The sequence below is a fragment of the Merops nubicus genome, unplaced genomic scaffold (genome assembly GCF_000691845.1).
Source record: "Merops nubicus isolate BGI_N331 unplaced genomic scaffold, ASM69184v1 scaffold1085, whole genome shotgun sequence".
NCBI lineage: Eukaryota > Metazoa > Chordata > Aves > Coraciiformes > Meropidae > Merops > Merops nubicus.
This window is the reverse complement of record NW_008611410.1, coordinates 166048-187953: the sequence shown is the minus strand read 5'-3', so window position 1 is coordinate 187953 and position 21906 is coordinate 166048. Positions and strand designations below refer to the sequence as shown.

Sequence of the window (21906 nt, the reverse complement as noted above, 5' to 3'; positions counted from 1 at the left end):
AAGAGTAATAGGAAGGACTAAAGCTCATCAAAACCTGCCCTCTGCAAGTGCAGGGGAAAAGACTTTCTTGTAGGATGCTGTCAATTCACCCTTGTGGTTGACCTCTGTTTAGTGTAGTGTGTTTAATGTCTGCTCCATTGTTTTCCCTAGGCTTGGCAAACTGACTGTATTGACATCATCTTGTATTTTGCAATAGTGGATTAAAGAAAGCTGCAGAAATGTCTCTGGCTCTGTTTAATGATGGTTGACCTCTGAAAGAGTGAGTTTTGGACAGTTTGTTTTATCAAACTTTCCAGAACTAGCATTATAGCTGATGGAGGGACATTAAACAGACTTCACATAAAACCCTTTTAGTCCAAAATATTTAATGACATAGTATGTGTAATTGCAAGCATTTAAACTGAAAGTTACTCCTGACAAATGTTACCAACAAGTATGCTGCTGTTTTCCTTGCTGAGTGTGTTCTGTAGCCATGTAGTGTCCAGTATTTATTGCTGGAGAGTTCTCTCCTCTGATTTCTTCACTGTAGCCAGTACCTCTATAATAGCTCTGATTCCTCTGGGAAACTTGTGTCAGAGGGACAGTTTAGAAAGGCTGCAGCTGGAAGTGAGATGTTGACACCTGAGCAGTTCACACAGACTGTTCTTCTTTACTGTGCACGATTAAGAACTTAAGAGGACAAGAAGTGCAAGTGGGATAAATTGGTAGCTTGCTTTTTTTCTGAGGAAATCTGTGTTTTGCTATGCACTTGGCATAGAGGACTAGCAAGGGGATGCTTTGGCATGGCAGGCAATACATGGGCTGTGGGCAAAAGCTGAATGTCTCTGCTCTAGGCTCAGGCTGGTAAGAATGTACTTACGTGTGTGATTGTATATATACAAATGTAATTTAAAAAAGATATGCCATAATTAAAAATGAAAAATAAAAACAGATGCTGGATTTACTAAATTTCTCCTTACTGGTTTCCTGTTTGTGTTTTACTTGACTTAAAGAGTTGTGTTTGGCTTTTTTGTGTTGGGTGGTTTTTTTTTTGTGTCTTTTTTTATTTTAGAGAACAGTTATTGCAAAGAAAAGTATTTCCTTCAGTTGAAACCTGGATTTGGGGCTTTAAAGATTTTGGGGTCTTGTTGTTCTTGTTTTAGTTTATTTATTTTTTTTTTTGTTCCTGGCTGTGCCACAGACTTCCAGGGAAGTCTTAGACAAATCATTGCACTTCATTGTTCTTTAGCTCCATATACTGGATTCTACTGCAATTACAGCTTTAAAAGGGCCTTAAGTGAAATAATCCTCTCTTGTTTTGCCAAACAGTTTGAGGAATGTTTGGCTGGCTGGAACACATAGTATCTTGTTCTGTTGTCAGTGATGCACAGATGTTCTGGCATAATTCAGGCCCAGGTAGAGGAACAGGGAGTCTTTTAAGAAATATTAAGAACAGTCTCAACCAAGTGTTGATGAGCTGAAGTGAAAGCTCCATTCACTCTATGTTCATAGTGAACGAGCAGATTTTAAGAGGTGCTTGCGTGCCTATGCACAAGCCTCTTGCTAACAAAACTTAATGGGACAAAGTAATTAATACTTCAATGTTCTGTTTTTCTACATAGGAAATAATAAAAATAAATCAAGGAAAATTCTCTGTACCAGCTCCCCTCTGTTTAATACATGAAATACAATCAGTAGTTATCCTACAGGAAAAACTTTATTCTGGAAGACACAGCCTTGAGCAACTTTAACTGCAATTCTTAGTGAATACTGGAAATTCTCTCTGCAAAGAGGACCCCTGGAACTGAACTGGGCAGCAGCTACTCTGTCCCCTCCTGTTGCAGCTCTGCCTACTATAGCTATTCCTGCCTTCCTTAATTATTCTTCTTTTCCTTCATTTGGAGGCTGAGCAGGTGATCTCTGAATTCTAGATTAGCCCCACAAAAGGTACTATGGAGATGGATCATTTCTAGAAGGATGTTGCCTGAAGAATGCAGTATTTTGATTTTTTGCTTGTTTAGTAAACTCACCCTTTGTACAGGAGGCCTTTGCTTTGGAAATCAGGAAAATAAAGAAGGTTAAAGTGATGAGGTGGGCTAATTTGTCTGCTGAATTCTTTTCTTAGCCCAGTGTTTTACTGGTAACTGAGTTATTTATATTAAAGCTCTAAGGGGTATCATGACACTGTTAAGAAGTGCAGTGTAGAAATGGCCAAGTCAATGAGAAGGTTTTGTGTTGTGTGGTGGTTTTTTACTTTTTTTTTTTTCCCCCTGATTATCTGCCAGCTCTTCTGATATTTTGTTTGACTTTTTTTATGTTCCAGGAGCATCATGATAAAAAAACCGTTTCTTTGGATGACAGTGACCTTGAAGCACGTCTCAATAGTTGGAATCTTGGGGTAAAATAGAGTACATTATCTATTTATTGACTTGGAATGAAAGCTCCTTGGTAATCTAGTCTGCATCTCTGAATATAGTCAACCAAACTTTATGTAGGAGTCTTTTAGAAGTGGAGTCTCTTAGGAGGAGTCTTTTACAAATGAAGTGGTATAGCTTGGAAAGGTTAATTTGAATATATCATCTTGGAAAAAAAAAACACATGAAAAATGCTTCATTTTTAAGAAATAAAACCCTGTATTTAAAATAGTTACTGTTAAATCAAGCAACATACTATTACTTGCTGGTCAAACCCAAGTGTCTTACTCTAGAATTTCAGACTGTTTCTTGATAACATTATTCAGAATTTATGCTTGCATAAATGAAAGAAGAGTTTGGCTTTTGCTATTGTTTTTTAACAGAATACTGAGTGTGCAGCTCTGCATTTTTTCTGCCAGCCTTTTCAATGTGTTAACCTCTTTCCTTCCCTTTCAATAATTAGCCACAGAGCTGGTCTAAAGGTTCTCTTACTCATGGAAAGAATAAGGTGTCTTTGTGTATTTGCTTTGCTGAGGAAAGACTTTACCTTTTTGGAAGATTCTGCCATGCTTTGGCTTATATTCTTGTGTGGCCTTGGCTTTAGAACGTGGGTGTGAATATGGTACTTCTGCCATGATGCTTGGATTTGTCCTGACTTTGATGTGTCAAAACTCAAGTATCTGGAAGAGAATCTGCTCTGGGGATGGGGAGGAGTTCTTCCTTGGATAGCTTGACAACTTCAGGACTAGTATTTATTGGATCTCAGCAGAAATGTAGAAGTTATCTGCCCAAAGCTTTTCATGTTTACAGCTAGGAGGACTTTAATCTCTATTAAATTTTTTTTGTAGATTCTAAACCACTTCTGTAAACACTTCTGTAAAATCAAATCTATTTTCAACCTATCATAATTTCTTTTAGAATTTGAACACATCCTCTATATTTTTGGGCTGGTGTAGCACAAGGTAAATACAGTGAGGCAGTTAATACATTTCTATAAGGAGAGATGAAAGAATTGGTAGCCAAAATAGATGCAAATCTGTGTTAATATTCTTTCTTTGCATGTACAAATGTAATATGTGGGGCTTGATCTATGTGTTGTTTCTGAACAGTTAATCAGATATCTGGACTTAGACATTTGAGGTAAATTTAAATTATATTTTAGTTTAAGGCTACTGTTTTAAGTCTTCGTGCCCTTGGTTGTACTTCCTGTGGTATTAGTCCAGGACAGTTCTGAGGTCACAGTGAAGTTCCTTCTCTCTGTATCTATTTACCACTGTAATTTCTTTTTTTTCTGTTGTATTATTTTATTTTTTCTTTTAACCTTTTCCACTGTACCATCAGATCATTAACCTATTTGATTAGGATTAGTATCCTCATAAAAATTCCATCTTATTAAGATCACTTTTATTTTAATAGAGTACTTTTTCTTTTTTTTTTCCTTCCTTTCTCCTTTTCTGCTTATTCTCACAGGTTGGAAGCTCACCCAGTTGTGTTTGGGAGAGAGGGCAGCTGAAGTTGGGAGGGGTGAGAGCTAGTTTCTAATGAAGTAGTTCAGCTTTGTTTACTTTTAAAAATAAAGACATGATTTCATGTTATCATTTTAATCAGTTACCAAATAATCCTTATTCTTCCTATGCTGTGGTCAGTCCAGGGGGATATGACAGCACTTAAAAATCTTGCCTATTACACTCAATGTTTTGCATTGATGGCCAAGTTCTCTTCAGTAAAAACATAAATGGTAAGAGAGAATATTAACTTTTTTGTGTCCTTCTTGGTGTTTCTCCTTGGTTCTGAGAGAAGATGATCTTGGCCTTGAGACAATCCAGGAGCTGCTTGACTGCTCTCTCCAAACTGAAGGTGGAGATCAGTGGGAATATTAGTCTGGGTGCATGGTATTGCTCCTTGGAGCTCCTTGTCTTTTATTCAGTCATACAAGAACAATTTCTGGCACTTCCAGATTTAGGTAACTACATTTTTCAGGAGTTGTAGTTGTGAAGTTTCACAAGTGGACCTCCAGAAAGCTTTCCAATAGCAGTCAGCTCCAATTTGTGAAAGTGCTGTGCAGGTGTCTGAACAAATCTGCAAGCAGCCACTTGCAGATTTTGGATATTTAGGCTGTATAAATACCTGGATTATAGGAGCAGATAGTTGTAATACCTTGAGCATTTAAAGCTGCTTTAAGGGGGGGAAACTTGCTCGTGGCCATTTTACAAATTGTTCCAATTGATTCTGACAAAGAATCTCTTTATATCCAGCATTTTTATATCAGTGTTGATCTGCCTGCTTGCTTATCTCTTTAATTTTATTTGTTTTGTATTTCTTTTTGTAATTGAAATTCCAGTTTGCAATCCTGATGTTGATAATGGATGGTTATTAAACTGTGATGATGCTCCACTGATACGGGAGCTCTCTTGGATAACAAATTGGCTACCGTGACACATAAATCAGTTTTTCAAGTCTGCTCTCCAGGGATGGTAATTAAACAAGTCACTAGTGAGAGACTTTGATTGCCTGATAAGACTTGTTGGGAGTTACCTGACAAAGAGGATTTGAGGTTGTAAAAGCAAGGTCTGGAAGCAGGTGCTGTTGAACAGTGTTTCCCTGCTATGGATCACGGACTCCAGTGAGCTCTTAAAGAGTCGGGAAGTTTTAAGTAGCTTCATACTTCAAGAAGAATATGTAATTATTAAAAATTTAAAAAAGCTTACTAAATGGCAGCACTTCAGAATCTGTAAGGTTTGAGCATGTGACATGCCTGCTATTATGTGTAAGACTTTACATCACCACAGGAGCATCTAGCTATCTTTTAATTGACAACATTTGCAGACCACTTGAAAAACTTGAATTTACAAGCTGTGGCACCTCAGATACAGAAGACCCTTGACCCAAAAGAATCCTTCAGTAATGGGGGAAAGTTAAGGAGGGAAACACAGAATGGCTTTCACTTAAAACAGCCTAGTATAAAGAGCAGTGGTTTTTAAATAGCTTTTCAAAATTTCCTTGGGTTTTTACTGTTTTTCTTTGAGTTTTACTTGTGTGTCAAGGAGTAAATGGTGACCCAAGGTTGCTAGTCTGGCAAAGAATGCGTGTTTCAATGTGATTTTATTGCAATGGTGGGGACAGAGCTGATCCTGGGGATTTCAGGCAGGTTCTTATACAATGATTTTTCTCTTTAAGAACTGTTGAAATTTTAGGAAGCTATTCTTCAAGCAATTATATATGGAGAATATGCTTTAATTCTAGAATATGCAGATATCTAGAGAAGTGCTCTACATAAAGGTGAGCAAAGCATCTTCCAGCTGTGAGTTACTGCTGAGCCTTTGCTGTTCCAGTATAGGCTTGTCTGGAATATAGTGACCAGTTATAAACTGGTAATTTCTTTCTGCCCTTATCTTTTGGGCTTCTTCTACTTTTGATATATTATTTTACATTTTTCTCTTTTTTAAATGTATTTTTAAGGTCACATACTAACTGCATTTTCACTCTTTGATATGCTGACATCAGTGGCTGAGTTTTTTAAAAATTATTATTACCAATATTGTGAAAAGTTTTTGGAAATAATTGTATTATTTCTTCACTAAGCAGAGAGGTCAAAGCTTAACAGACTATAATAAGAAGGCTTCAGATATTTGTTAGTAGTAGTAATAACATTTTCTACATGAGAAGTAGGACTGTTGCATTACTTTGCTAACATCGTTGCTTCTCATGAGTAAGAGTTTGGGAAAGAGCTAACCAGGAATTCTTCAAGGCAAATGGAAAAAATTCTATCAAATGTTTTATTGTTCAAATTCTTTAGATTCTAGTCATGCATGAGTAAATGTTTAAAAAAAGTTAAGTTTTCATTGTGATAAATTTGCCTTTCATACATGGAATACTAGTATAAGGTAATTTTAAATAAATTATAAAACATGGGTTTTTTTAGCCCTTATTGACTCTTATCTAGAGAGTGTAGAAAAGAAGAAATCCTTTTGTGTTGCCATTTGCAGGGAAACGTTTCAGAGCTGGAAGTTTAGATGAATGCAAGTAATCTTTGGTCTTGTTGTTACTTTGAACTTTCTTTGTCTGTCTTTAGGTATTTTAGAATATAATAAAAATCCCTCGGCTATCTTATTTTATTAGCAGCTGTAAATAAAATTCTACATGTTGTTGCCATTTTAGTACACTTCATAAATGGAAAACCTTCACCTTCCCTTCAGTTATGTCTCAAAAATACTTAAATATTGTGAAATATAGGTAGTGTCAGGTAAAAAAGATAATGGAATTAAGCCTGCTTGCTGCTTTTTTTTTCTCTTGTTTAAGCTTTTTAATTTGTAGACAACCAGAAATTTTTTATAGAAAATTCAAGCTATGTAAAGGAACAACAATGAATTAAACCCCTGCATATTCTAAAATGACCTTCCTGTATTTTTTTTTTTTTTTCATGATGCTTCTAGTACAATTTCTTTTGTCACTGAATTGTAGCCAATTTTAGGTGTGACAAAGCAACTCTTCTAAACATTCCAGGAAATTCAGCATTTCATTTTAGGTAGAAAGCATACAAAGATATTGTACCCTAGGGAAATAGCAAAGGGTTTTTTAATCAGGGAGAACGTGATTTTCCATCACTGGAATTCAGCCAGGACAAGAATTAACTCTTTACCTTTTACCAGAAGTGATGTGAGATCTTCAGTACAAAGAACCTGGGTGCTCGTGTCTTGCCCAGAAGAATTTACAATGGGAAATGTTATTGCCTAATAAAGGTTTAAGAGGACTTAGACCAAAGCAATTCCATGGTCAGTGGCTTGTATTACATCCTCCTTTCTTGGAGGAATGACGTGTAACGCAGGGTTAAAGGAGATGCAAGCCCAGGGAATTCTTGGGTGGCTACAGCAACAGTGTGTGTTATGCCTGTTTTGTGTACTTGGCTCACATCTGCCTGTGTCTTTCCAGTCTAGTTAAGCTCAACCCTTTCTGTACAAACCATTTTATTATCTTTTGTTTGGTTTCTTTGTCTGCTTACTATAAACATACCTACTGTATATGTTGTGGCGTTGGAGGGCAGCAACACTGCAAAAACTTTCCCACAGTGAACTCCAAGTGGTGTTGTGACTTCAAAAAATAAATTCAGCTTCCATGCTGACAAACAATCTTCGTGTGCTTTAATGTCCTTCCACTAAGACTGCAGAAGCAGCATTAAAGTGAACTTCCCTACAAATTATGATGTTAGATAAGAATGTCCTTACTCAAATTTCCTGAAGCTACTCAGCAGTTATTTCTGTGGGGAACATGCTGGCTGGCTGGGTTTGTTAGATTAAAGTAAGAACTTAGGGCAAGGTTCAGTTTGGTTGTTTACCATTTCAAAATCTTAAGTGTTCTTAACTCTTTCATGTGTGTTTTTTCCATCCTTGTTTTGAAAACAATCACATTTTGTCTTTGAAGAAGCTTAAGGGGGAATGTGCAACAAGCCTGCTGATCCAAATGTGGTTTCTTTGCCTGAATCTTAATATATACAACATACCTCCTGACTCTGTTACTGAACTGTAGTAAGCTACAGTCGTGCATTATTGAAGAGAAGTGCACCTTGATAAACATCTTCCAAAGAACGAAATGTGACTTGGAGAGGGGGAGAATGGAAGCAGAACATAAATGTTGTCGTGGTTGTGGTTATTTGCTGGGTCAGAAGAGCAGAAGCTTTGGGCTGAGTTTCTGGACTATCACAGCTGTAAAGCCTGTGTACTGTTTTCAGCCTGAGGGATGGAATATAGGTGATGTCCTGAGGGATGAGGCTTGTGGAAGTATGTAGTGCTCCAATTTGGGCTTTTTCTGCACTCTCCTTGCTTTTTGGAGGAAGCCATTTTGGCTGTTTACTTTTATCAGCGCTTCACTCATTGATGGCTTTTAAATTACACACTCCAAAAATGTTTAGTTCTGGCTGCTTTAGGTGTTGTTAAAATAAAGAGAAGGTGGAAATACTGAAGTTAAAAGTTGTGGCTAGTTTGCCTCAAATTCAGTTTTGGAATATGTGGTTTTATGCAGATTTCTGCCATAACTTTTTTTCAACTTCTTCTCCTAAGTATATTTTCATGATATAGATTTTATGTGATTTTTTAAGTGGCAGGGATCTCTTAATGGGGATCTGATCATCCAAAGCCTTCCCAGCTCTGGTTTATGAAGATTCAAATGGTGGAAAGTGACCGTGCCAGTCCTCACAAACTGAGACAGGGTTTGTTGACCAACTGTTGACAGAACAGGAGAACCCAAGATCTTTTCTACAAAGAAATTCAAAATGCCTTTTCTGTTAAGAAGTGGTATTTACAAATTAGAGTTCAATTCCAGTTCAAATAAAGATGTCTTTCATGATGACATTTATTTGGTTCATAATCTTAAAAAAGCATGTGATTTACTGTTCTTCTCATGGCAGGCCTTCAGTTTCATACATATGTATTTTGGTTTGTCTTTGACCTTTGCTTATTATTTTTAAATTTGCATGTTTCTCATAAATACAGGCTTTTTTCTTTTTTGGGGCATTCCTTATTGTGATATTCTCTCTTTAATGTGGTATAATTCTGAGAACAAGAAGTTTTGCAGAAGACCAGCATGAAAAGAATGAATGTCGAGACATTAAATGTTTACAGATCAGTTTAAGTGGATATAATCCACAACAAGTAACAAAGTGGGAACATTTAACTTCAAAGCACATATGGCTGCTGTTACAAAATCCAAAAATGCAAGACTTAGGCCATAACAAAGTATTAGAGACACATTTTCATTCCTTCTCATAAACAAATAGGATATACCTTAGCTTTTTAGACTGGTTTTGAAACAAAGGCTGTAAACAGCTGAATTTCATGGTCAGATAAAGTATTTGAATTAATTGTAAATATTTACAATAATTTTTAGCTTTTAAAAAGCAGATGTAAAGGATGTTAGTATTCGTTTTACATCAGAGACAGAGCTTCTGGGAAATAATTAAGCCTTTGAAATTTGGTTCTGCAGGCGTAGCCTTCTCCAAATTCCACCAGGTATTGGTGAAAGTCTTTTGAGGTTGTCTGCTGTTGAGTTTTCTGGGAAGCCAGAGCAGGGGTCTGCCTTTGACTTTTTGGCATGCTGCCTTCAGTCCTGAGTACTTGTACAGGTGCTGAGTGGGTGTGTGTGGGATGGATGGGGAAGTAGGACAAATGAGCTAGAAGGAAGAGTATAATACTTGTAAAATTAGATAATTTTAGATAGGAAATACTGCTACAGGTACAAATGTGTTAGGCAAAGAAAATACTTGTAATTTTTTTCTGATTTGGAATTTGTCTCTCTTGGTTTATCTGTATTTTTTTCTGCTGTTATCTATGTTCTGTGGTTAATGCCAAGTGATGTTCTCCCGCCAGTATTCCTCACCAATCTCTTCTTCTGTGTCTAAAATTATTAATTTTTTTTCAGTAGGTGCATACAAGATTCTTTTATTCACTAATATCTACATATGCCTTTTGCATGCCAATAATTTTTAAAAAAAAGACACCAAAAAACCCTGAAATAAAAAAAACCTGTTGCTTTATATGCAAGAAAGTTTAATGTATCTGTTTTAGTAAACTCATTGACAACAAAGAGAATTAGGTTCCTTGTTAAATTACTGGTTTTCCTATACTTTCAGCTATAGTTTTAAAATACTAGAGAACACTAATCACTGAAATTGAATGTATGTGTTAAACATGGGAATATCTACCAGTTTTTTTGGGTGAAATATAATGACTCTTCAACAGCATGTAGAAATCCTACATAACCTTTTAGGACAGGAAATGAATAATACTGTATCAAATTGAAATTTCAAAGGGATTAAGCCTCTTTTTCACTGGTAAATTCAACACACAATTTTATTTAACAGTACTGGAAAAGTGCTAGCATTTGATATATTTGCCATGCCCCACAGATCAATTTAATCTTTAAAAAAAAGAAAGAGTAGCTGTTGTACGATGTGTATTTCAATCACATTCCTATTCCAAATCTTGCTGCCACGTTTTACAAGATTATACCCTTGAAAGCTTTTCTTGGGTGTTATGCATTCTCTGTGATGTGATGTTTGAGCCTCATCGTTTGAGAAAATTAAAAAGATAGAGCTGTCTGATAGAGGAAGTGGGTTGTGAACAGTGTTTTGTATTCAGTTCTTAAAAATAGTGATTAAAAGAGCTGCTTTAATTATACAGTAGTGTTAATGAATTATTTCCTTGTGTTTTGTCTCTATGACTTACATGTGTGGATATAGTTTCAGTGCACTCAACTGTAATTTTTCAAAACCACTAGATTAAAATCTGTAAATTTATTCAATAAATGTATTTATTCTCTTCAATGAAGTTGGAAATCTTTTGCATAAGCTATGTATTTAGCTGCCAAATTCTTTTAAAACATGCATTGACAGAATTTTTCCAGCCACAAGGGTTTGGAAATAAAAGTGTAGTTTTTGATCCATTTGCATTAGGAAACACTAAAATTTTAAAACTCGCTGAGTAGGTCATGTCCAAAAAAATGATCTCTTATAAAGATTTTCTATTTCTGTAACTTGTAAAAGATTGGCAGCATGTTGTTGAACCTTTATGCACAAGAGAATGAATTGGTGTGTTACTTCATGTTACAGCCATGTATCTAGAGACAGTCCTGTTCTGATGATTTCAGCTTAACTCTGTTTTAATAGACAATAAAATTCCATAGTGGAAAGCAGTTCTTTGGCACACCCCCAAAATTGCCATTGCAAGTATTTTTTAATATTTGGAGATATTTCTTACTGTTTGTAAGACATAAAAAGACACTGCTGACATGATTATTTTTTCTCTCACTTGTTTTTCAGTTAGAAAATCCAAGATATTTGCGAGAAAAACCAATGCCAGTATCTTTGGTAGGTATTCCCTTGATGTTTTATAAGGGTGAACAAATATGCTTAATATTTTTCATTTCTAGTCAGGGTTCATTTTGCTTGGAGTTACTGTTTTGAAGTGAATTGTTTTGAACTTTTCCACAGATGACACCCAAACTTGACCTAGGAAAAAGCAGCACTTCTCGTGATGAACATGCCCTGTGTCGAATGCGTGAAAAAGAGGTAAGGTTCTTTATAGAAAAAGAAAATTATATTCAAATTGGTAAGTTAAGGCATTTCCTTTGGAAGGTGGTTATTCACAAAGCAGTTTGGTATAGCAGAAAATCTCACATAGGGGAATTTTTTCTGAGGTGACAGAGCTCTTCATTAAATACTTAATGTATTTCCCAGTTACTTAGGGAATAAAAGAGACTTTCTGAAGACATTTACTGCTCCTTTGAAGGAATCCACAGATCTAGATCTACTTCTATTAGGACCTACATTATTTCTATGTTTACCTCATTTACCTCTGATCCTCTTTTATTCATAGAGGTTTTTGTATCACTTCTTTTAGACATTGTTAATCTGTGAGATTACTGTCAAAGCTTGTTCATCTCATTCTCTCATTCTGTGTTATTTCGTTTGGAACACGTACAAAAGTGAAGATTTTTGGTCACTTTCACCTTTTTCATTGTTTAAGGAAGTTGTATGCTTATGATAGTTTTGCCATAAACTACTCAGTTGATTTAAGGCATTAATCATCAGATAAAATTCAAACATAGTAAGTTTAGCCCATAGATATTGCAGATTCTTCTGAAGCCACGTAAACATTATATTTTTTATTTCTGAAAAGTCAGTGAATCAATTATCTGGTGGACCAGACTTAAGGAAAGGAAATTCAGCATGTATTAGGAAAAAACAACCCAACGCTATTCTCTCTTTGCCCTTCAAATTTCTGATTTCAGCCATATGCTCTTGGATAATCAAGGCATATGTACACAGTTCCCTAGCTATCCACAAGTACTTAGACCTACTCAGAACTCCAAATATGTAGAAGTTGGGAAGGAAGGGGCATCATCTGCAAACTGAAATCATCTCTCCTTCTACATGGTACAAGGACAGTAGTGAATTAGAGCTGTCCTAAAGTTACTTTCAAGATGCTTCAGAAGACATCTTTAACTGAAATACAAGGGAAGCTTAGACCTACTCAGAACTCCAAATATGTAGAAGTTGGGAAGGAAGGGGCATCATCTGCAAACTGACATCATCTCTCCTTCTACATGGTATGTTATAAGGACAGTAGTGAATCAGAGCTGTCCTAAAGTTACTTTCAAGGTGCTTCAGAAGACATCTTTAACTGAAAACCAAGGGAAGGTAAATTTGATTTGTAGTTTGTTCCCTTGTTAATAAGGTAATGCATATGAAGATCTGCCTCACATGATAGTTGGCAGTCTAATGTGATGCTGAACAAGCAGGCTGATATGGCAGTTGCACAATAATCCATGTGCCTTTCACTTTCTGTGCTCTGGGTATTGACTGCTTGATTGTATTGACAATACTCAAACCACCATTGCCTTGGGATGAGGTAAGCTTTCATAAAATGTGAAAATGCACCAAAAAAAAATAAACTGAAAGCACAGTGTTGTCATTTAAATAATATTTTCAAATTAAATAAACAGGAATGCATGCCAAGTAGCTACGTAAAATACTCAGCGAATACTTTGCTAGTTCAGTGGAAAAATCCTCTAAACCACACAGTAAAAATTCATTAATTTTTGCCCATGGTACTCAACTGTGGGCTAGTTTAAACTGGAAAGGTTATAGACAGTATTTCACAATCACCATGTGTGTGCTATTAAGTAGAAAACTTAAATGTTTTCGTCTTATTTTGTTTGTGAAGCTCAATTAAGAATAAAACCATTTCGTTTATAGAATGTAAATGTATTAACAGAAAAATAGTGCTGTACGAGTGAGTTTTGGTAAACCTTTAGCAGTTTTCCACTTCTTTGTAGTTGAACAAGAGAGCATAAAATAGGATAACTGTGGTTTTTTGCTTTTAACCTCTAGACCTTTGTTCATAAACCATTCCTGCACCTGTTTTGACTCTCTAATGCTAAACACATGGCCATTTGCAGTGATAACCACATCACAGATTTATGAAAATGTGAATATCATCAAGCAGTGGTTCTGACTCAGATTTTCCCCAAATACTTCTGAAATGGATTAATCCATTTGGGAAACTGTCATTGCTGGAAAATCATAGGTTCAAACAAGGAAGATGCAACGCAACAGGGATATATCAGTTTGCAGCAGTGCAGCAGAACAGAACAGATGGCATCACTGGCTTATCTTGAGAAGCAGGAAAAAGCCTCCCTTTGAACTTCACCTTCGGTCATCCTGAGTGCCACCCAATACTCCACAGAGCAGAGGAGGGGGGAAAGAAAAAGTTCTTATTTGTCATTTTTTCAGAAAACCAGAACCAGTGTCACTGCTAAGATGTAGGTTTGAAATCCTTCAGGAGTGAAACCCCAAACTTAGCTATATTAATAAAATAAGACATTTTGTTAACCTTTCTCAAAGAATGACTCCATCTGAAGTATCCCTTAACGAAGTTTCGGTGCTTCTTTAGAGAAGTTCTGTTTCTTAATTCTTCATTTTGTCAGTCTTAATTTGTCTTAGTATTTTTCTCAATTTCCTTCTGTCTTTTTTTCTGTAAGCAAAGATGTTTACTTTATCTAGACTCAGCAAATGAAACCTAAATAAATCCAAGGCAGGAATATTGGAAATCATTTTCTTTATAGTCTTTTAAATTGAAGGTTGTAATTAACACCAGGAATAAATTTGTACTGAGGTATATAAAACCAATATTTTTTTTTTTTTTAAGACAAACTGGCAAGCTTTATGTTTAGTGCAAAAACTGTATTATGAAGCTTCATCTCCCTGGGTTAGCTGAGAACATCGAGTGTTTCCAATGCTTTTGTTGACTTTATCACTGTGCTCCTGTTGCTTGTCTCTTTTGATTTTTGGAAATGCAGTGGTGAAGTCTTTGGATGCTGGAGCACTGGTGCTTTTCCAGCTTCTCATACACTAAAGCAGTCTGGCAGAAATGGTCTGTGCTACTCTTGGCTGGAGCAGCAGTCGGTGCAGTGCAGCTGGAGGGGGGAAGAATTCTGGGGAAGGCAACGGATGAGTTTTCAAGAGGATACAGAATACCTGTGGGATAATGTCCACTAATTTGTCACATGGAATGTGGGCTGAGGAAGAGAGAGTGCATGCCCAGGGAATAGGGAAAGATAACTAGGAGAATGGGAGAAAGACATCATCTTCCCCTGAAAATGCATTTTTGTGGATTGAGGACTGGAAGTAAGATGGAAAGGAAGAGTGGGTGTTTTTTTTTTTTTTTTTAAATGTATTTAAGAATTCTATCTTTAATCTGCAGCCTTTTTAAAAAAAGTTTAGAACCTTTATCTTTGTAATCTTTTTTCCCTTCTTTTTTTCTGTGAATGAGCACTCCCATTTGCTGCATGACACACATTTTGTTTATAAAGATCATCAAGCCATGTATACAGATTTACTGCACCCAAAGTGTTGGGATCTAGTGGTATGTTTATGTTGAGATAAAATCACTGTGCTGCAGTGATGATGTTACAGTTAGGTGTTGGTCTGGCTAGAAGTGTTCTGCATTTAAGGTGTTGAAAGCAGCAGATTTACTGTGCTTCTCACTTGTCTGGCAAGAGATTATAACTTGAAATGGAGAGAGTTGCATAAGGGCTGTGATAGAGACTTTCCCCCAAATGGGACCATACATAGAATGTAGAGGAAAGAATGCAGGGAGGAAAGAAAGTAGAACTTTTGAGGGAGAATGAATAGCACTTGCTGGTGTTGATATAGAAAGAGGTGGAGTTTTTGAAGGAAAAACTATAAAAGAACACTTAAAGATAAAAATAAGTGTCCCTGCAGTTAGGAAATGGTGATTAGTAAGTATTGCCCTTTTGGTTTTGATTTCTTTCTCTTAATTGCTCTGTTCTGTAGCAAAGTATTTAAATACATGAATTAAATGTTTAATGCATGCTATATTAAAAGCAATAAATAAATAATATGGAAACAATATCCTAAAAGAATGAATCTTGTAATTAAACTGAGCTGTTACCAATGTAAAATTAACATTATTATGCTTTTAGCTTCTTCATGGATTTAATAGTTTTTTTTCCTCATTGAAAAGAGGTTTTTTGTTCTTATCTTCCAAGAATGGTAACAAAATATATCAGTATTGTTCTCTTGTATACTGTAATGAAAGTGTTTGTGTGCTCATGTCTATGTATGTTTCTAGAATTTAAATCTACTTGATGGATGGATGTAGATACATGTGATATAGAACTATGGAAGCTGAATACAGGTAAAGGAACCTACACGTAGGTTCCTACATGTAATGTGGCTGGTGATCCTGATTACGTGTTTTAAACTCAGAGATATTTACCAATGATAGCTGGAGAGTGTTTTTGATGGACTTTCTGAAAGCATTTGAGTTGCAAAGGCATCTGTAGGTGGGCCAAAAACTTCAATCTTACAATAAGTCAAGTTTTGTATGTTGGAATTTTTTATTTCTGATCTGTCTGTCCTATATTTCCATGTCTCCTCCCTTACTGTTCCCCTTCCTTTGTCATTCTGATCATCCAGAACTATCCAAGTTATATTCTCCTCATAAACATCTTGCTGTTTTCCAAGGGGTAAAAATTGTTGAAGTTTTCAGTTCTGGTGAGTATTCTTGTTCAAGTGTAAGGATGCACACTGCACTCTGTTCACACAAGTGTGGCCTATAAGAAGGGACAAAAAAAAAATTCAAAAAGGCAGATATGACATAATTATTGTTTTCATCTTGTTATTTTACTATTTGTAATTTTTTTTCTCAAGACAACTTTGTTCTGAAAATGCTGGGTTTTATTCCTCTTAAAAATATTGCAAGCAGTGTGTATTATGACTTGGAATATTCTCTGGTTCATTTGAATTTTACCCACAAACCTGATGTCCATTTTGAATGTAGTGTCTGATTTATATTGAGAATACAGTTGTAAACTGATTCTCACCACCAAGTAATCACTCTGACTAGTAATCTGTTAGTTCTTGTTTAAAAACACAGCAATCTTGACTTCTGTTAACATGATTCCTGGCTGATTAATGTCCTGTTTGTAAGAACATATGCAAGTTGTTCATTGTCTTCTGAGGAAATCACATCCTGTCTTGCTTTGATAACTCTTCAGAATGTGATGTAATAAAACCCAAACCTTATTTTATTGGTAGACTGGTGTGAGACATGTAGGGTATGTCAGGATGAGACACGTTTTCATGAGCAGACTTGTGATTTATAATTCCTGATACTAATTGGTCTGGTCACGGAGAGATGTATGTACTTGCACAGTTTGGGTTTTTGAGGGGGGTTGTTGTGTGTTTTTTGTTTTTTTTTTTTTCCCCAATAGTTTGTGGACTATGTCTTTAATTATTTCACATATGTGCTGGAGACACTGGGAAAGATCAAAGAAGTAGGTTAGCAATTCAAACTAGTGTTTTAACCAGTAGAATGTCCAGATGGTTGCCAAGCAGCTGGGAATTAATCTTTTGCTGCATGATTAATCTCTACCTCAAAGTGTCTCTCTCTTTAAAAAAAAATAAAGTTTGATTTATTTTTTTTACATGGTTTTTAAGGGAGATATGCCATTGGAAAAGTGAGTACTACACACTGCTACTGCTGCTTGTTGCATGTCTGAAATGAAGGCAGGCATACAGTTTTACTGACTGTTTTAGGAGATCCTGAAACGAGTGTAAAAAGTTCAGTAGCTGCTGAAACACAGCATTAAAAAAAGGAATAACATGGGGCTGAAAAAGTGTTGTTGACTCAGTGTACACAGACTCCTCCACTCCACTGGACTCGGCACTCTGCAGAATTATATGAAGTTTTCAAGTCATGTCTACGATTTTATTATACTCAGATTTCACTGACTCCCTTTGAAATCAGTGTGATTTTGGCATGTTCACAAGGTTCAACTGGGTTCAGTTTTCAGTGCTGGCAGCTGGAGATACAGTTAGTTGTGGTTTTGAGCTGTCGTTTATGAAATTGCATCTAAGAAGTTATTGCCATGTATAAGCTTTAACAATTTCTAAACATTTTGAACTTTTTTGGTGCTTACTGATGTCAGTCTCTGCTACTAGTGACAGACATTTGTTATGTATGGAAGTGGGATGCTCACCACTCCAAATAAAGCTGTTTGGTAATATGATGTGCTATAGTGCTCATATGCATGTTATGCTTATTAGTAATTTTACTCTAAAGGATGTTTTATGTAGTTATTTCAAGTTATTACAGTTGGGATACAAAGCTGTGTGCTTTTCTCCCTATTCCCACCACCCCCAACTTGGATATCTATGAAAAATACATTGTTCTCTTTTGAAAGAGACTATTGACATTTACATGTGAATAAGAACAATTGTCCATTCAATTATTTTTCTGTATACAGCAAATGTGTATTAATGTTCAGCATCATTTAAAAAGTCAGACTTTTCTTGACAGGGGAAAGCTAGTATGACTTGATTTAGGACAAAGCTTTTCATTTTTAGTGGCTATAAAAATAGGGCGACGTCATTAAGTTTTTCCTTAAGTGAATATCTAGTTTCTCTTCAAAGAGTACTCTGTAAAAATATTATAACTGGAAGTAGCAGTTGTAATGTTTTTAAAGAGTAAAGATACAAAGAAGGTCAGAGACGTGGAGAGAAGTATAAATGTTTGTTAGGTCAAATAATATAGTCCAGATCATAAACATAGACTTTCGTGGAGGGACCTTTGAATCTGGGCAAAATGCCATGTTTATAAAGAGTCTTTCTACATTTTGCATTTCTGCCTCATATGTTTCACTTGTGTGATAGCTGCTTTTCTGTCTGCCTGTAGCTGGGTTGTCTGGGCTGTAAGCTCTTTGCAGCAGAGACTTTACAAGACACATAAAACACTTGCTGATGTTCCAGGCAGATTTCGGAGTGATTAATCATCTGCTGTTTCAAAATGTAGATTGAATTTCTTTTTATTTTTTAAAAGTTTCTGCGTTACATTCAGAGGATGAGCACAAATATCAGGAAAAAAAGCCCAATGTTTATGTGAATCCCAGATGGAAAACATTCTTATTTTGTGTAGTGATCCACTAGGAAAAATATTATTTGTGTCTTTCTTGAATTTATAGGATTTGTTCTTGAAGTCTGATAGAACCTTGGAAATTTCAATCAAGTAAAACCATACAGGTGACAAAACTACACTTCACCATCCACCCCTGACCCTCCCAGGTCATTTTTTGGAAATCTCTGCAAGAAAAGCAAACTTCCCAACAATGTAGTTTATTTTTCTCAACAAAATGTTCATCCTTACACCTTGCTTATAAATAAGAAGTTTTGGTTGGTCTGCCAGCTTTTCTGTAGACCTATGTTGCTTTACTTGGGCACAACTTAAATTTTATTCTGGTTTTAGCCTTCCTGGAATTTTATGGTGAAAAAGGTCATCTTCATCAGATCTGTCTTATGTTTTAACTCTTGAGACTTTTTCACCTGTTATCCCTCAGAAAGTTTGGTTTTTTTCCTAGGTATTTTAAGCAAACAACACAGACTTTAGAGGCTTAAATCTTCCATGAACCAACTTTTCCTCATGCCTGTCTTTTAGACTTTTGAGTAAAGATCACTAAACTATCCTGTACAATGTGTTCCTAGCACACCATCTGCACTTGCAGGGAAATCAAATCCATTTGTGCTTTTAGGGTTTGTGGTCATATTTGGTACTTTGGTCATGATATGTACATTTCTTTCCCTTTGCTCTCGACCCAGAACATCAGTGAGTCTTCTGTCCTGATGTACTTTGCCTGTTTTAATTGTGAAGATTTTCCAGCTTGGTTAGCATGAGAACCACATTCATTAATGTGTGAAAGAGGAGATCTATTTCTGTATGCATCTTACACATTTTACTCTTCCTGCTTTCTTTTTGTACTGTAATGCATCTCTTGCTTCAGTTAAAAACAGTTCAGGAATAGATATTGATCTTCAAAAGCATTTGAGCAAGGGTATAGAAGCTGCTCATTAATTAAGATGCAGTATTATATATCACGTGACAAACGTGCAGGTTACAGACATTTGAATGCAGTGAAGCTTGGAAGTGAACACTATTTTTTCCACATACTGTAAACTTGGTGTAGATTTTTCAGCAGTTCAGTTTTGAAAAGGGAAGATTTTTTCAAATATGATTAAAACTTTTATTTACCGTAGAAATTCCTGATCAAATAAATTATTATAAAGTCTGACTTTTAGGTTGGGTTTTTTTTCTTCACACCAGTGATTTTCTTAGATATTTAGGTGGTTATTCTGACTTTTAAATTGCTCTAAATGTTAAAGGTATTAATATAACTCAAAGCTAATCATAAGCTTTTTTGAGGGTACAATCTGATGCAGAAATAACACAATGAAAAAAGATAGCTTGTTAATTGTGATATGAGATAAACTATTCCAAATCACTGTTGTTTGTAGCCAGCATGTCTTTATGTATAATAAATCTGGAATGTTTTGCAAGTACAGTATCTCCTGCCTTGGCCTGCCTATATAGTTTAAAACACTGTATAAATTACTGATATTTATTTTTGTTTAACCCTGGATGCAAAAATTGAGTGCACACAATTTGGTAGAAAGTTCTAGTTGTTTGTTGGTTTTGTGTGTGTTTGTTTTTTTAAGAAACCTTTTTCTTCTATGGAAATATCAAAGCTTTGTATTGTGCACTGATTTCTTTTAGCAGCTGCATAACACCAAGACAAATAAGTTTTGTTGTATATTGTAAGATATACAAGTCATTGTTCTACATTGTTAGTTCTTACTTTGAAGTTCTCATTTGTTGTTTACATCCTTCTCCCCCTTCCTCGCTTCCTCCTTCCCTCCCCCATATATTCATAGACTTGGAAAAAAAATCTGGCAAGCTGCAAGTACTGTTTTGTCAAATATCCAAAAAAAAATAATCTCTGATGGATGTTAAACCTTCAAGATGCCACCTCTGGCCTAAGGGTGAACCCTGTAATGAAGACAAGTGAACAGTGATCAGTAGTCCTAAACTATCTTTGATTAATATTGTTAGTCTACTTATTGATTGACTTTTAAATCAGGTATTAAAGTATTGCTATGAATTTTTGTAAATAGTGACAAGATGAATGTCTGTCTTCTGTCAGGACAAACTGAGACATCACCTTTTATTTTTTTCTAAAGATTTATGACAGTTGCATGTTAGACTCTATTGGTTTGACAGTTATTTAAATTTTCATAGGACCTAAATACAAATGCTATAAAATACAGGACAGTGATATGCTGAGACCCCGTTTTCAGGGAACTACTTGCTGGGTTTGGGCTTTTTTTTTTTTAAATTAGGAAGAAAGTGTGACTAGGCACATGAAAGCAGTTCTGTAGATACCACCCTCCATGGCTTTAAATAACAGGGACAGCACAGATGTTTGACATCAGTATTGTTTACATGGCCTTAGGGTTTAATTGCCTCATACTCTTTGTAAGGAGAATAAACAATGACAGAAATCCAAAGGAATGATGTGCAGACAGCAGCAATGGCTGCATTTCATACATAGCTGCAAACTTCTCAACTATAGCTAAATATCTACACTTTTTTTTTGTCTGAATGGTAACAGGATCAATTTAATGTTCTCTGCTGCCTCTTAACTGGTAGTAAAAGATATTAAAACTGATGAGCATGAGCAGAGTTAATTACTTCCAACAAGGTGAATGACTTCTCTAAGTTCTTTTTATATATTTTTCTCTAATACTTATGAAGATCTTTGATAATTGCTGTTGGTGATTTTGTTTCTTGAGATGTGTTTAATAAATAAAGCTGAAAAGTGACGGGCATTTTTTAGCAGAGGAGCATGTGAAGTTACCAAGTGCTATTTCACAGCAAAGTGAGATGAACTTAGCACATGAGGTTTGACATTTGGGAACTAAGAGATGCGGTCGGCTTGGTTTGCTATGGTTTTAATTTGAAAGCTCCTCCTCTGCAGAAATCGGTATTTAACAAGGCATTTAAGCTTTGAAATGGAAGGGGAGAAGTTTCACTCCCAGTTGTGATGAGCCCATTTGCTTCAATCCCAGCCTTAACGAGATCACTTTAAGAAACGTGTTTACACGACTCAATTTTTTTATCTACAAATGTGAGGAGATTGGAAGTCTGCCTTACACAAAGGGTGGGTCAAAAAGCAGACCCCTAAATGAAGCCAGTACTCCAAGCTTTCCTACAGGATGTTGGTTTGTTGTCCTTATGCTTTCTGTCTTTCCTAGCAGTTTTGTACAAAAAGAAATTGTAAGTGCAGGATTTTTTTAAACCAATGTATCTTTGTTTTTACAGCAGATGTTCAAATTAACACTTCCAGAAGCTGTGTTGGAGATGTGTGTCCTAGAACTACAAAATTTAAATGTTGTTGGAATTTTGTATCTTCATTGTTTTACCAGTTATTACAAACACAGGTTTCCTCTTAAGACTAGCTGAAAATTCTGTGTGCACATCAACTATTGAATTTCAAACAGTTTAATATGTGTCTCCTCACATTTATTTCTATAGTAGGTCCTGAAGGGACAAAATTACATAAGTTGTGGAGAAAGACAGGGCCAGAAAATGTCTGGGGTGCTGATGTC

The 21906-nt window shown here is 35.7% G+C and overlaps 1 protein-coding gene across 1 annotated transcript in view; it reads left to right on the top strand.

The window, feature by feature from the left end:
- Nucleotides 1-21906, top strand: part of CEP112 (centrosomal protein 112kDa) — a gene marked incomplete at its 3' end in the record, with an annotated part of 166492 nt that overhangs the window by 8753 nt on the left and 135833 nt on the right. Inside the window, exons 5-7 of the mRNA XM_008941196.1 lie at nucleotides 2303-2377; nucleotides 11203-11250; nucleotides 11374-11451. Of these exons, the coding sequence (XP_008939444.1) occupies nucleotides 2303-2377; nucleotides 11203-11250; nucleotides 11374-11451 (201 nt within the window). The remainder of the gene's footprint in view (nucleotides 1-2302; nucleotides 2378-11202; nucleotides 11251-11373; nucleotides 11452-21906) is intronic.